Genomic DNA, 16,220 nt, shown 5'->3' with positions numbered 1-16,220 from the left:
TGTTTCGTAATAATGGACCGTGACTCAATACAAGTCAATGGGTCCGCAAAATCCCCGGAAGCCACATGGAAGCACTTCCGTGTGATCTCTGTCGGGTGCCCGTGCAGTCTGTGTCCTGCTCCCTGCCAGCCCCGCGGGTGCCCGCACTGCAGTGTGTCCGCATATGCCCACACTGCAGTGTGTCAGCATATGCCGGTACTGCAATGTGTCTGGATATGCCCACACTGCAATGTCAGCATATGCCGGCACTGCAATGTATCAGCATATGCCCGCACTGCAGTGCGAGCAGCCGAGGGGATGGTGAGCGCTGCTGTCAGAAGGTTAGTAAAGTTTATTATATGCGGTGATGAACTCCTGCCCTCTTGACGTCCGCGCTTGTCACTTACCGACGTGTTCTCACATCTCCTCTTGCGGGCGGGCCCGAGACTGTGACTAGCGGTGATGTCACGGACCGCTCGCGAGAGGTGATTTGAGAATGCGGCAGTCATTGAACACAGTCACCAGCGGTGACGTCAGGAGTGCAGTGGCTTCCATCTCCGCAGGTAATGTACCTCGCTAACCTCCGGAAGCCAGCGCTGGTCATGCACTGTAGTGACCTGGGCTGACCTCATGATATTAGCTCAGGTCACTGCACTGCTCTCCCAGCCAATGGGAAACATTCTGTTCTTCATTGACTGGGACAGTGAGTATTGATCGTCGTAGGACCCCCATATTGGATTACGCCGGACCCGGATTTTTTTTTTCTTTTCTATAAATTGTTGAAAGAGGCAATGTTTTGGGGTGTGTTTTTTTCAAATAAAAATTTGTTTGTTGTTTATTTTTTTTAATTACTGACTGGGTTACTGATGACGAGTATCTGATAGACACCGTGACATCATAACCCCAGGGCTTGATGCTAGGTGACATTACGCATCTGGTATCAATCCCATATATCATATCACCCCGTTTGCCACCGCACCAAGGCATCCAGATAAGCCGGGGCAAAGCACCAGGATTGGCACATCTAATGGATGCGCCACTTCTGGGGTGGCTGCTGCCTGCTATTCTTAGGCTGGGGAGGGTCCAAGAACCGTGGACCTCCCTAGTCTGAGAATACCAGACCACAGCTCACCGCTTTACCTTGGCTGGTGATCCAATTTGGGGGGGACCCCACGTTTTTTGTTTTAATTTAAAATAACAGTGTGGGGTGCCCTCTGTTTTGGATTACCAGCCAAGGTGAAGTTGCCAGCTGTGGTCTGCAGCCATTTGCGTTACTCGAGCTGGCTACAAAAAATAGGTGGGACCCAACGTCGTTTTTTAAAAACATTTTTTTTGGCTAAATACAAGGCTAAGCACCCTTTAGTGCCACATAAAAGGCACTAAAGGGTGCAAGATTACAAAATGCTGGGGAGTGGGACATTATATGTCTTTCTCATCTATTATCTATCTATCCCTCTTGCTATCTGTCTATCCATCCCTCCATTGATTCCTCTATCTCTCTATCTATCTCTCTATCGCTGTCTCTCTACCTAGCCCTCTATCTATCTATCTATCTATCAAGCTGCTTCCGTGTTTTGCGGTCCGCAAAAAAAAACGAAGGCACATGGATGACACACGGCCCATATACGGAACGGATGTCACATGGATGCCACACGGATGCATCCGCGAAAAAATGGGACCATGTTTTGCGGACCGCAAAAACAGAACGGTCATGTGAATGAGCCCTAATTGACATTACTGTGATTTATCAGAATCTTAACAGTATTAGCTTGATATGAAATGAAAGCATTAGCAATGATTTAACGTTATTTACTTTAGGCTAATCTGGCCAACACTGATTAGGTATCCTCATTTGAATCATACTGTATAATAAAAAATATTCATTTTGAACTATGCAGCTTTACCGTCAGCTTTGTGAATAATCGACACAATCCCATTTTACAGAATTCTCATCTACATTATCGCAAACACCTTGGGGAGAAAGCTTTTGTCAAGTGAAAATTTTGCCAGCTCTTTTTGATTTCTCATAAAAAGTAGATCAATAACTTGAGCTCTCGTAACAAATGTAATAGCAACGAGAAAAATTTCAATCTGACCAAAGTAATTGGTTTAACGGCGGTTTGAGAAGATTCATGCCGAGTTCCCTGGAGAGATGAGGAAAACAAGAAGACTATTTTCTAATAAATGTCCTAATAATAGTGGTGGAACCGATGTGCAAATCTGCTTTTTCTGTGCGGTTAGTATTGGTTGTGTCAGGCAAAAAGTGCATTTTTGTAAAGAAATGTATTTCATATACAAGTACAGACTAAAGCAAGAAGTATGAGAGTCTCAAGTAAGTTACAGCTTACGTAGCTCTGTACAAAGTAGTAAAAAAGGAGAGCTTCTGGTCAGAAGACAAAATATCGCTTTGTTCAAGTGTATCTTTGGGAAAACAAAAAAAAAAAAAGAATATTTTAACTTCTGGCTGTATTAAAGAGAACCTGTCAGCATGTATTACTGCCACAAACACAACCCATCTGTTAGGTCGCTGTAAAGCCCGCTTTACACGCTGCAATGTATCTTATAATGTATCGGCGGGGTCACGTCGTAAGTGACGCACATCCGGCATCGTAAAGTACATTGTAGTGTGTAACAGCTACGTGCGATTGCGATTGAACGGTAAAACGTTCATCGCACGCACATCGTTCATTTCTCTAGAATTGAACGTCAGATTGTTCATCGTACCCGTGGTAGCACACATCGCAGTGTGTGACACCCCGGGAACGATGAACAGATCTTACCTGTGTCCTACGGCTCCCGGCCAGCAATGCGGAAGGAAGGAGGTGGGCTGGATGTTTACGTCCTGCTCAGCTCCGCCCCTCCGCTTCTATTGGCCGGCTGTCGCGTGACGTCGCTGTGACGCCGAACGTCCCTCCCACTCCAGGAAGTGGACGTTTCCCGCCCACAGCGAGGTCGTATGAACGGGTAAGTACGTGTGACGGGGGTTAACCGTTTTTGCGGCACATTCAACAAATTGAACATGCCGCACATACGATGCGGGCGTTGCAAATCGCATACGATATCGTATGCTGGATCCTAAGGTGTAAAGCAGGCTTAAGATAGAATCAATCCATACCTTACTTTTATAAGCCTTCTTCACATTCTATTTCATTTTTTTTGCTATTGTGCCGCATGTGTCGGGAGCGCACTGCATTTACAGCGCTCGGTCCTCTCTCCAACTTTCACCGCCTGGCACCACTCTTTTCTCCCTGATTGACAGGTCTCTCTTGTCTGAGTGACCTGCCTCCTCCCACGAACACATGCCATACAGGCGTCAGCACATCAGCACTTCCTTGATCCTGGAATTTTTCTCACAGCGACTTTTTGAAAAAGACCTGGATGGGTCGAAACGTCCCTAGTGACATGTCGCCTATCACCAGAAAAAATTTTTTTGTATATACCACAAATAAATTCCACTATTGCATGAACTTTTAGACAGTGCAGTGAATTATTAAGTTGTGATTCTTGGGTTACCCCATTTCACGCGCACCTCGACTACTTCGAGTGCAGAACCATTTTCTTTAGTTTCTCCACCGGAAATTCAGTGCATGCACCTTTACTCCCCATGTGGGACGTCTTATCAGATGGGGCGGAGAAAGCACAGATCCAAAGTACAGATCTTGTTACGTCATCAGGACTTTACTGTGCATGCACTGCAGCCTCGAGTAATGGTGCCTGCGTAAGATTTCCGGTAGGAAGGCAGGTAACTCAGACAAAAGTGACCTGTCAATCAGGGAGCAAAAAATAGTGACAAGCAGGGAAAATTGGAAACAGGACGGAGAGTTGTAAGTGCCTGTGCACTTGCAGCTCATGTGCATAAACATTGAATAAAGGATTACTTTGGAACATAAAGAAGGATTACGAAACTGACAGTGTGGATTGATTCCGGATTACAGTGACGTAACATAGATGGGTTTGGTTTGTTGCAGTAATACCTGCTGACAGGTTCCCTTTATGGTTCTTTTCCACTTGCGTACCGTTTCCGATGCGAGAGCATTGGAAGCGATATACTAATGACCCTCTGCTGAGTGCATCAGCCGAGGGTCCTGCAACTGTGATGCGATCTTGCGATCGTATTACAGCCTCGGACAAGAGGGAGGGAGCACTTTCTCCCCATCTCCTCCGCTGTCTGTCTCTGTAAATATAGCACTGCAGTCGCATAACATGCGAGTGCAGTGCAATGTTTCACAATCTCCCATAGGCTTGTATGGGGGTGAGTGAGCCCAGACTCGCTGCAAAACGCAGCATGCTGTGATTGCACCGAGAGCACGATTCGTGTCGAGAAATAAAAAGAAAGAGGACACTGCCTCATTGATTAACACTGAAGCGAGTGCGAGCCGATGTTTTATCGGATTGCACTCGCACAAGAAAGTTGTAAGTTGAAAAGAAGCTGTAAAGTCAGTATTACACTTGGGATCCACTCACATTTTCATTGGAAGTGCCAAGACATATACAGCTCCCAATGATTTCAGTTATATAGATCCATATGCATTAAGCTTCCCATACTGATGATTGCAGAAATACAGAATTGGATAATGAAAGTAATTTAAGTAATTTGTACCTCTCTTAGAAAAAAGGAAGATTTATCTCCATTAATTATATTCTTCTAATATATAATTTCAGTATTGAAAAATAAACTAGTATTCAAAGGAAGACACTCATTTTAATTAAAGAAGTATTACCATAAAGTTCACAATATCTGTCTACAGTGAATTATGAATAATCCTGAATCCTTGGGTCTTTTGACATGCTGGATTATAGAAAAATCTAGGCAATCAACATGTTTAAATAAATAGGGACACACACTCATATGTAAATGCCCACACACATTATATTCAGTTGAATTCGCTGTAGCAATTTTTTTTTCATCATCTCTCCCACTCTGCTTCTGAGTTTTCTTATGGGATACTATAAGTAATGTGCATAAAATACTATTTATACAAAAATGCAAGGGAAAATAATACAAAAATGGAAGAAAAAAAAATGCCAAGAAAAAAGATGGGATAGCAATCCTAAAAGTCAAAAGTGACCCTTTAACCTCTTCAGCCCCCGGGCACTTTCCGTTTTTCCGTTTGTGTTTTTTGCTCCCCTTCTTCCGAGAGCTGTAACTTTTTTATTTTTCTGTCAATCTTGCCATATGAGGGCTTGTTTTTTGTGGGACGAGTTGTACTTTTAAATGAAACCATAGGTTTTCAATATAGTGTACTGGAAAACAGCAAAAAAATTCCAAGTGTGGAAAAGCTGCAAAAAAAGTGTGATCGCACAATAGTTTTTGGGATGTTTTATTCACCGTGTTCACTATATGGTAAAACTGATGTATCTATGTGATGCCTCAGGTCGGTGCGAGTTTGTAGACACCAAACATGTATAGGTTTACTTGTATCTAAGGGGTTAAAAAAAAAATCACAAGTTTGTCCAATAAAAGTGGTGCACGTTTTGCGCCATTTTCCAAAACACGTAGCGTTCTCATTATTCGGGATCTATGGCTCAGTGACGGCTTTTTTGCGTCTCGAGCTAACATTTTTAATGGTACCATTTTTGCGTAGATGCTACATTTTGATCGCCTGTTATTGCGTTTTGCATAAAACATGCGGCGACCAAAAAACGTAATTTTGGCATTTGGAATTTTTTTGCCACTACGCCATTTACCAGATTAATTGATTTTATATTTTGATAGATCGGGCATTTCTGAACGCGGCGATACCAAATATGTGTATATTTATTTATTTTTTAACCCTTTAATTTTCAATGGGGTGAAAGGGGGGTGATTTGAACTTTTAGGTTTTAGGATGCCGAACGTCCCTCCCACTCCAGGAAGTGGACGTTCGCCGCCCACATCGAGGTCGTATGGAAGGTATGTGTGACGAGGGTTAATCGTTTGTGTGGCACATTCAACAAATTGAACGTGCCACACATACGATGGGGGCGTTGCAAATCACATACGATATCGTATGCGAAATTGCAACGTGTAAAGCAGGTTTTAGCCTCCCATACAGCAAGATCAGATTCCATACTTTGCTCTGATGAGGGACAACCATCCCCAAACACCGTGTCTTCAAATTGAGGTTCTGATCTGACATAAATCCTAAGGGGTACTTTACACGTTGCGACATCGCTACCACTATATCGTCGGGCTCACGTCGTTAGTGACGCACATCTGGAGCCGGTAGCGACATCGCAACGTGTAAATCCTAGATTGAACAATGAACGAGCACAGAAGCGTACAATCTCGCTGATCTGTGTAACGTTGTTCATTTCAATAAAGTCGGTTCGACCGCAGGTACGATGTTGTTTGTCACTCCTGCAGCTCCACACATCACTGTGTGTGAAGCCGCAGGAGCGACAAACATCTCCTTACCTGCGTTCACCGGAAATGAGGAAGGGAGAAGGTGGGCGGGATGTTACGTCCCACTCATCTCCGTCCCTCCGCTTCTATTGGGCGGCCGATTAGTGACGTCGCGGTGACGTCGCTGTGACGCCGAACGCACCTCCCCCTTGAAGGTGGGATTGTTCGGCAGTCACAGCGACGTTGCCGAGCAGGTAAGTGCGTGTGAAGCTGCCGTAGCGATAATGTTCGATACGGCAGCAATCACCACATATCGCATGTGCGACGGGGGAGGGTGCTATAGCGCTGGACATCGCTAGCCGATGATAGTGATGTCACAGCGTGTAAAGTACCCCTAAGTAATATGACAAGGCTCGTTAAAGGGTCACTTTTGACTTTTAGGATTGCTACCCTCAATAGGTGGCACTAGAGTTCGTCTTCTTCCTCCCTGAAGAGACAATTTGTAAAGGCTAGTAAAGGCAGACTGCATGGCTGGATATTATACACCTGTGACAATGAGACTGAATAAAAAATCTGAATTCAATGATAAAAGGCTGAAATTGTGCAGCTAGAGTCTGATAAAAGCTGACCGAGGATCGCGCAACACGTATGAAGGGTTGCTGTTAAGTCTTTGGCTTTACCCAGAAATAAATGATATAGGATGATGAAACTTAACATTTATTCCACATACTCTCTACTGATGTCAACATACTTCTTACATCGGTATTGCAAGCTCTGTAAAGCGGGCTTTACACACAGCAACATCGCTAGTGATGTCGCTGGTGAATAGCAGCTGCCCCCGTCGGTTGTGCGTCACGGGCAAATCGCTGCCCGTGGCGTACAACATCGCTAACACCTGTCACACATACTTACATGCCTAGCTACGTTGCTGTGGCCGGCGAACCGCCTCCTTTCTAAGGGGGCGGTTCGTTTGGCGTCACAGCGGCGTCACTAAGCGGCTGCCCAATAGAAGTGGAGGGGCGGAGATGAGTGGGCCGAACATCCCGCTTAACTCCTTCCTTCCTCATTGCGGGCGGCCGCAGGTACGATGTTGTTCTTCATTCCTGTGGTGTTACACATAGCGATGTGTGCTGCCGCAGGAACGAAGAACAGCATCGTACCTGCAGCAGCAACGATATTCAGGAAAGGAACAACGTGTCAACGATCAATGATTAGGTAAGTAATTTTGATCGTTAACTGTCGTTCCTGCGTTTCACACGCAACAACGTCGATAACGAGGCCGGATGTGCATCACGAATTCCGTGACCCCAACGACATCTCGTTAGCTATGTCGTTGCGTGTAAAGCCTGCTTAAGCCTAACAAAAAGAAGGATTTCGGTTGTGCCTCAAACCAGCCATGGCATCAGAAATGTTGTGAAATTTGATACCCTTGAGTTGTTTTTCAGGTTTGGAAACAAATGATAGTCGGAGGGAGCTAGATCTGGTGAATAAGGTGGTTGGTCAACCAGCTGGAAGTCCAGCTCTGGTCGCTTGTGCAGAGTGAGCGGAGGCATTGTCTTGCAGGAACACAGACGCCATCACCTTAATGGCTGATTATTGCACCTTGAACTTCTTTGGACGATGAGATCCACTGTGCCTCCACTCTTTTTACTGCTCCTTGTTTTCAGAGTCATCAAAAAAAAAAAATCCAGGTTTCACCCATAGTGACCAGTCGATCCAGGAACTTCTTATCAGTCCGGAAACGCTGACAAATGGATCGGGAAGTTTTCACTCGCTGCTTATCTGATCTGTTGTCAAACATTTGGGGACCCACTTTGCAGATCGCTTCCTCATGTCTAAATGTTCATGGATAATGACACAAACACGTTCATGGGAAATCCCCATGATGTCTGCTATTGCTTTAGCTGAAATTCGTCTATTCTCCAGTATGAGATTGTGCACAGCATTGACGATCTCTGGAACAATAACCACTCTTGGTCGTCCAGGACGTTCCTCATCACTGGTGCTGAAGTGGCATGTTTTAAATTTGGCAACCCAGTTCCTAACTGTGCAATATGAAGGGCATTGATCCCCCAATGTCCGCGACATATCACCATGAATAGCCTTCGTGGACTTTCCTTACAGAAACAAGTATTTTATCACTCCTCTGCTCTCAGTTGCTGTGACGATAACATTAGACTCTGCCATTTTGTTTTCCCGCTTGTGTAGAACACTGTTGCCATAAGTAACAAACATAAAATTTTGAAAACATATATTAGACACATAAGGCTTTCATGTGATGTAACATTCGTTACCATAGAAAGAAAAAAAAGATCACAAAGCTAAAAGACTTAGCAGCAGCACCTCGTATCAGCTGTCAAGTTTCCTTTAAGAGCTGTGTCCCAAACTTTTTGTCCATACATGCACACCTTGAATATTTGCTGCAAACATTTCTGCACCAAAAACTGGAGTGCTGGTAGGAAAAACGCTGCAAAAATATGGGCACTTATTAAGTGTTTTATATTCATTCTTGATGCTTTTTCTGATTCACTTGAATGGATGAAAAGCGCTGAAAGAATTGACACACTGTAGGTTTGATGAAAAGCTTTGATGATGTAAAAGTGTATTCCCATCTCCAAGATCCTATCCCAATATGTAGTGGGTGTAATAATAATATTAGCAAATACCTCCAATTAGAAATGTAGTATAGTTCTCCTGATTCACTATGTCACTTACCTTATGTTCAGGACATTGCAGGACCTTATGTATCCATGGTTATGATGGTTATGACCTCTAGGAACTATTTAACTGTGACTATATGCGTGGTCATAACCATGGATATGTAAGTGTAGCGCCGGCGTCTCTGCAGAAACGTCGACTTACTCACCCCCCCCCCCTCCGGGCCATCCATGTGTGCTGCTGCCTCCTTCTCCTCCCGGGTCCTGTATATGCCACACAGGGTTCCCGGGAGTGCACCTAAGACGCGCGCATTCACACCAGCCCTCCTTTTAAAGGGTCAGTGTGCCATTTACCGGAAATGCCTCTCAGCCTATAACTGCCCTGTCATCTGTATGTGTAAGATATTTGCTGCATTTTTCTAATCTGCAGCGCTGTATATACTTGAAGTATGTCTTTTTAGGCATACCAAGTGATCCTGTGCCGCTTAATGTGGTCATATCTCCGTGAAAAATGCTCATGGCACTACTTAAATTTATAACATTGTTTTTTCTGTCTCACATTATGAGCTATTTATATGAGTAAACACTTGCTGCTTTAATTTGCAGAGGTACATATGCATTGTGACTCCCACCTTGTTATAATTAGTTATTCTTGTGCGAAAAAAGCCTGTTTTGATCTGTAACGCTGCACATGTTGTGCGTGGCAATTCCAGGCGGTGGATTCTCAGTGTTTCATACGGTCACCAGTCGGGTGGCCGCGCATGCGCGGTGGCCGTGGCATAGTGTTGCCATGGCGGTGGGCGGCCTCCTGACATGACCGGAACTAACACCGGGCTGATTAAGACATATCCCCCTGTCATGGCGGCGCCCGCGCCGAAAATTACATGTGCTTTAGCGTTTGGATCCCCAGACACCTGCAGAGGATTACATAGATTTGGCTAAGTATATATATACGTCCTGTCGCCACGTTATGTACACCTGCCTCCCGAAGAAGCAGAAGGTGAAACGCGTCGAGGCGTGGTGGTTGCGGGCGCATCGGTGCTTATACTGGTCAGGTTTGTGACTTCAATCATTACTATGTGTGTTGCTATACATGTCATAATATAATTTTGGTCAGATCGGCCCATAATTTGTTTTGAATGCATTGTTTGGATCAAAATACCTGAGCATAAGGATCTGGTTAGAAATTATTGCTGCCTCTCTGCAAAGGAGCCCTTTCTGGATGTTCACGTTTGGAATAGGGCTCTCTTGCTATGCATGAGGTTTTTCCTTTACAGTATATTTCATACAGCTCAGGTAGGATTGAAATACAGACTCTGCTATACTAGAGGGCTGACCTTTTGAACCATTTCATGATGAGGGGTCCATTACCTGTGGTTAATTATAGCTAAAGAGTTATTTGATGTGGGGAGGCAAAACTTTGGGTGTTCCTAATTGGAACATGTTACTGTATTATTGGTAAAATAACTTATAGCCTTTTCCCTGCAACCCAGGTGGGTCAAATTATTCTCACTCCTGTATGGAAAAAATTGATCCCTCTTTGGCTTATATTGTGGTGATGGGCTCATCACCAAAGATAAATTATAGCCTGTGATATGGGTTACATATTTTTCTGGTTAAATGCCATTTTTTGGTAACAAACTTGCCTAACCTGTTCCGGTAGCACTGGTGTGCCTGCACCAATCCCTCCCCCTGTTAGGAGGGATACACTTGTGATTTTACATTGCACTACTTTTTGCTGAGCGAATATTGTCATTATTTGTTTTATGATTAAATATTTAATAAAAATTGGTTTTATTGATGTTATGGCATCTGAGTAATTTCCTTTAGGGGTTACTAGTGGTTCTGTATATGCGTAGGATGCTGTCTAATGGGTAGCAACATGTGGTTATTGTGGCTCCTATAACTGCCCTGGGACTGGTACCTGGTGTCCGCCTTGAGGTGGGTTCTTAGCTAATCCCTTAGCACTAAGAGGTAAGCCCGGGTCCCTCCTGTGATCCAGTAGGTCCACTAATCCCACTCGCTGCCTCTACACTGGCCTTGAGCATTACACTATAGTCCTGCAATGCCCTGAATATGAGGTAAGCAACATAGCAAATTAGAAGAACTATACTACATTTCTAATTGGAGGTATTTGCTAATATTATTATTAATACACCTACTACATATTGGGATAGGATCTTGGAGATGGGAAAACTCCTTTAAATCTACAAGTAAAAAATAAGAAGGATTTAAAAAATCTCACTCACTTTGTTGGCACTGTAAACAGCAATGTTTTTTTACCCTTGAAAAAGTTTCAGAAAAAAACTCCCAGTGTGATGTCCATCACAAGGTGGCACTAGACACTACTTGTGTGAATGTGAATGCAGAGGTAGTCAGACAAGCCGAGGTCAGATGCCATGAGGTAGCACACAGGACTCTGGGAGCAGTCAGAGACTATGTGAAGACACAAACCGAGGGTCAGGATTCTAGAAGATTACGTACAGGATACAGGGAGCAGGTGGGGACGTGGTCAGGAGGAGATCCGACGTCAGAAGCCAGGCGGTAACGACAAAAACAAGAGACAGGCAGAGAAGAGTAAACAACAGTCCAGAGTTGAGAGCGAAGATCAGATCACTAAACACAATGGGAGCACTACTGTCAACAGGAAGTACGACTGGCGACATTCCGGGCGAGCAATCACCAGGAACAAGGAGCATCTGCATAGGCACCTCCCAGGACCAGCAAACCCAGAGGTGAGAGACAACCCATCCATAGGTGTTCAAGACAGATAGCAGAGCATGCAAACCTGCAAAAAGCTCTGCACGATGGATCAGCAAGTACCGACTCTGCAGGAGAGCATGGCAGAACATAACAACACAAGATACTCTGCGCATCTGAACCATGACACCCAGTGTGTGTGTGAACAAGCCCTAATTCCTATCTTAAAAGAAAAATAAATTATTTTATATTAAATAATGATAAACCCACAGTGTTGTTTCATTAATTTTGATAATTCAGAAGACCCCAGCTGACCACCTGAACCTCAGTTTCCAGGCTCGCTGTAATATGGATCGCATCAATACTGTACAAATGATAGCTTTAATAAAGCTAACGATTTATTTTCATAACGGCGTGCTCATGTCTTGGGTATATGGGTAACAACGCTGGCTTGTGAAGCTCTGAAAACACTTGTTATTGAAATTATTGCAATTTATCAAGGATATGTGTTGTTGTCAAATCATGAGATGAATTATGAGTAAGATATCCTGCCATCCACATAATATATGATGGTCCGCACTGAGAATGTATCCATAGGATGACACATGTGGGGGTAATAATATGTGCTAATATTTGATGTACGAACACTATCAATAATGCTTGTTACATCTGTGGCATATACAGCAGTAATGTTATTTCCTCATTTCCATTCGAAGCTAAAACCCCTGTTTGTCCCTGTGCCAGGGTCTTCTTAATTTCATACACATGATTAAAAGATTTACATATAAATGAACATTAACAGTTTGATCTCTACCCCTAGAGTATTCATTAAAATTAAATCTTATTAAATAACAAGAATTGTAAACTTAAGTTCAGATTTATTTTCCAGTTTTTATATTGATCACTAAATTCAGGCAAAAAAAAAATAGCTTTATAAAATTTCTAGGTGATTTTTACTGGCCAATGTTGTGTAAGATATAACAAATACTGAATAACCAGAGGCTTAAATTAAAACAGCAAGAAATGTGCAAAGAATGAATTATTAAAATGTGCAAACTTGTCCACTCAAGGGCCATTAGTGCCACTCGGAACATGGCACAGTGAGGGGTGTACAAGTAGCAAGGTACAATTCATTTGCAATGTAAGCCTGGATATTACCATGAAAATTCTCTGCAGTTAGAATGCTAAAGTGGCACTGATAAAATGTTTCATGTATATTAAAATATAGAGAATTGACTGCACTGTGGCAAAGAAAGAAAGGTTCAGATGCCAACTTTCCCATAAATGTAATCAATGTTGTAATAGCCTAAGAGGGAAATCTCTGGGCCTGAGTAACTCCCACTGATTTTGATAGAGAGGTACTGTAGCTATACAAGAATTGCCACTGTCCCTTTCAATTATGTTCATTTGGTTGGTAGATCATCAGAATAAACCTTTACAAGTCTGCACTGTAGATCAGTAGTCTCAAGCTTAGAGGCGTGTATGCCATCGTATTCCCCCACTACTAAAATCTAGCTAAATATATGAACAACAAAGGGGTTTTCTTGGCAGGTATAAAATTACAAAGGTAGTCTAATATGGTAAATCCTAACACTGTGTAATATACACACTGTTAAGATTCCGCCATGTTTGTCAGTTCCAGCAGTTGTCGTGTGGTAGATCATATAGTTGGAATGTGGCCTGAAGTATGCATATCACATACTTGTGGCTACGTGACTACCATTCCCAGTTCTGAAACTGGCGGATGCTCTCAGCAAACTCATAAGTCTGCAGTCATATGGACTGACTGCAGACTTATAGATTTAGACTGGACAACCCCATTAATGGTGGCTATAGCTTATGATGAATTGGATGGGTGGGGGTTACCACGGCCTGCTACGCTAACGTCAATGCCAATATTGGCATAGATGGTCAGGACTGACGTGTAAATGCCAAAAGTCGTAATATTTTTGTGCAACTGACAAGTTATTAAGATGGTTGCACCAGATTTCTGCTGTAAGCACTTTGATGAATCTGCCCCTTTAGGCTGTGTGCCCATGATCAGGGTTCACAGCGTTTTGGACGCAGTGTGTTTTCTCTCCATCCAAAATGCTGCGATGTACAGAACAAGCAAAGTGGATGGGATTTCTAGAAATTCAATGCCCACTATGCTTGTTTTTCCTGCAGCGAAAACTGACCTGCAGTGTGGCTGTCCGAGTCGCAGCATGTCAATTCTCTGCAGGAAGAACACAGTAAGAGACCATAACTGCCCAAGCCCGGATCGTAGGTACGAGCGCCGAAGTCTCCTCCGGAGGAGACTCGCAGCCCTGAAGGTCAGGACCAGCCGTGTCCAGGACGCAGCCGGTCCTGATCGTGTGCACATACCCTTATGCATCCAGTTCATTGTTTCAACATCTTTTTGTGCCGTTTTAGCTATTCGGCGTACAGACCAGTAGCGGTGAGATGCTGCCCTTGCCTCCGGCAACTTATTAAGCTGATATATCCACTTTCAGGACAGGATTAATAAAAATGAATAGCATAGGCATGCCACAGAAGAGAAAAGACGCAAGTGCTACAGTACATAATACGGGAGAATGGGTCAATGGCTGCATACACATTTGTGAAATAAGCACATCTAACAGCCCTTCGGCTTAGAGGCTGTGCAAAAAGGTACAGCAATCCTACAGAATAACGGATATCGTGATCTGTGTTTGTGCCCATTAACAGACAGCAACAACAAGGAAATAGTAAAGGTCATACAACGGCAATTTGTTCTTGCAGCATTAAAGGAACTAACAAGGCAACATAACATTTAAGTTGGTAAACTTGAGAACAGGGGCCACCGTGCCTCTTCATTACTACAGGATCTTCTACCGGTCATTTGTCTCCAGCTCAAGATGTGGAAGAATGCTAATGAGAGACATTATTTGTGAAGCTGCTCGCGTGTTGTCGTCGGTTTACCTGTTAATGCCTTGCTCACTCGCCAGTTCTGCACCGCACAGCTGACTAAGCTTTTTCTTAAACAAGCTGAAGTGCGTTAGTGCCAAAAGTAGATTCATTTGAGCTCTCCATGGCATCTCTTCTCTGCTGGCATGAAAAAGTCTCTTACGTTTTATATATCTACCAACAATAGGTGTTAGTAGCACGAGTAAAGTTTTAAAAGCTTTTTCCTCAATCTCCTCTCTGGTAAGCCTGAAATAAACAAAAAATAAAAATACTGTACTAAATTTATATCACAGAACCACAAGAGATTAGTAACCAGATCACTTTACCGCATGAGAGTTTAGTTGTTTTTTTTTTTAAAGTGCACAAATTTACCAACCAAAAAAATAAAATAACGGTTAAGAAATCTTCATATGGAAACAAGCACCTAATAATAGAAGAGTATAAGTTGAAAACATTAACCCAAAGAAAGCAGTTTACCCACGGCGAGGTCAAAAAGTCACACAAAGACATAGATAATCCTCCAGTCTGTTAAAGGGATCTGTCTTAAAGGGAACCTGTCACCACTTTTTTGGACTATAAGCTGCGGCCACCACCACCGGGCTCTTATATACAGCGTTCTAACATGCTGTATATAAGAGCCCAGGCTGTGGTATAACATAAAAAACACTTTATATTATAATACTTACCTAACAGTCACGCTGCGGTGGAATAAGGCCCAATGGGCATCTCCGTTGTCCGGTGCCGGAGCTGCCTCTTTCGGCCAACTTTGTTCTTCTTCTCTAGCCGTGGTGCATGACGGTTCCTACGTCATCCACACTTGCCGATCCTGCGCAGGACCAGTAAGTCTGTATGACGTAGCCGCGTCATGCACGCAGGCTTCAGAAAGAGGACAAAGATGGCCGAAAGGGGAGGCGCCCGCACCGGACAATGGAGACACCCATTAGGCCCTATTCCATCGCAGAGCGACCGTTAGGTAAGAATTATAAAGTGTTTTTTATGTTGTCACAGCGGCCTGGGCTCTTATATATAGCATGTTAGAATGCTGTATATAAGAGCCCGATGGTGGTTACCGCAGCTTATAGGCCAAACAAGTGGTGACAGATTCCCCTTAAGGTTTTTGCTATGGAATCTGAGAGCAGCATAATGTAGGAGCTGAAACCCAGATTCAAGCAGCGTGTCCCTTACTGGGTTGCTTGGTGCAATTTTGAGAGAATCCCTTTTTTTCTGGTGTAGATTTAGCAGTGCTATGATTTCTGAGCTGTTAAACCCCACCCACATCCCTGATTGGCAGCTTCCTGTGTGCACTGTGCAATGTCAGCAAGCTGCCAATCAGTAGTGGGGGGGGTGTTACACAGAGTAGCTAGACTGACTACAGGAAAGATGTAGTCAGGCAGTAATAATCTCCTGTGGATAAAACACTCATTAAATTGAAAACAGACGTCTCAGAGGAGATCTCATTTATATGTATAAATACATGTGTGGTCAATATAAAGGATTGGCACATGACTTATTTCTTCCAAAGACAGTACCAGGGGGAAAGGACCAGGGGGCATACACTGCGAATGGAAGAAAAGCAATTCCGGCAGCTAAATAGGAAAGGGTTCTTTACAGTTAGAGCAGTCAGACTGTGGAAT

At 43.5% G+C, this 16,220-nt stretch overlaps 1 protein-coding gene across 2 annotated transcripts in view; it reads right to left on the bottom strand.

Annotated features, from left to right (window-relative positions):
- CFAP54 (cilia and flagella associated protein 54) overlaps positions 1-16,220 on the bottom strand; it is a 680,590-nt gene that overhangs the window by 325,448 nt on the left and 338,922 nt on the right. For both annotated transcript variants that reach the window (XM_075344744.1, XM_075344743.1), the window contains exon 34: positions 14,602-14,832. In XM_075344744.1, the coding sequence (XP_075200859.1) occupies positions 14,602-14,832 (231 nt within the window). The remainder of the gene's footprint in view (positions 1-14,601; positions 14,833-16,220) is intronic.

This window comes from Anomaloglossus baeobatrachus, chromosome 4, assembly GCF_048569485.1.
Source record: "Anomaloglossus baeobatrachus isolate aAnoBae1 chromosome 4, aAnoBae1.hap1, whole genome shotgun sequence".
Taxonomy (NCBI): domain Eukaryota; kingdom Metazoa; phylum Chordata; class Amphibia; order Anura; family Aromobatidae; genus Anomaloglossus; species Anomaloglossus baeobatrachus.
The sequence above is the reverse complement of the archived record's forward strand: the minus strand, read 5'-3'. Positions and strand labels throughout refer to the sequence as shown.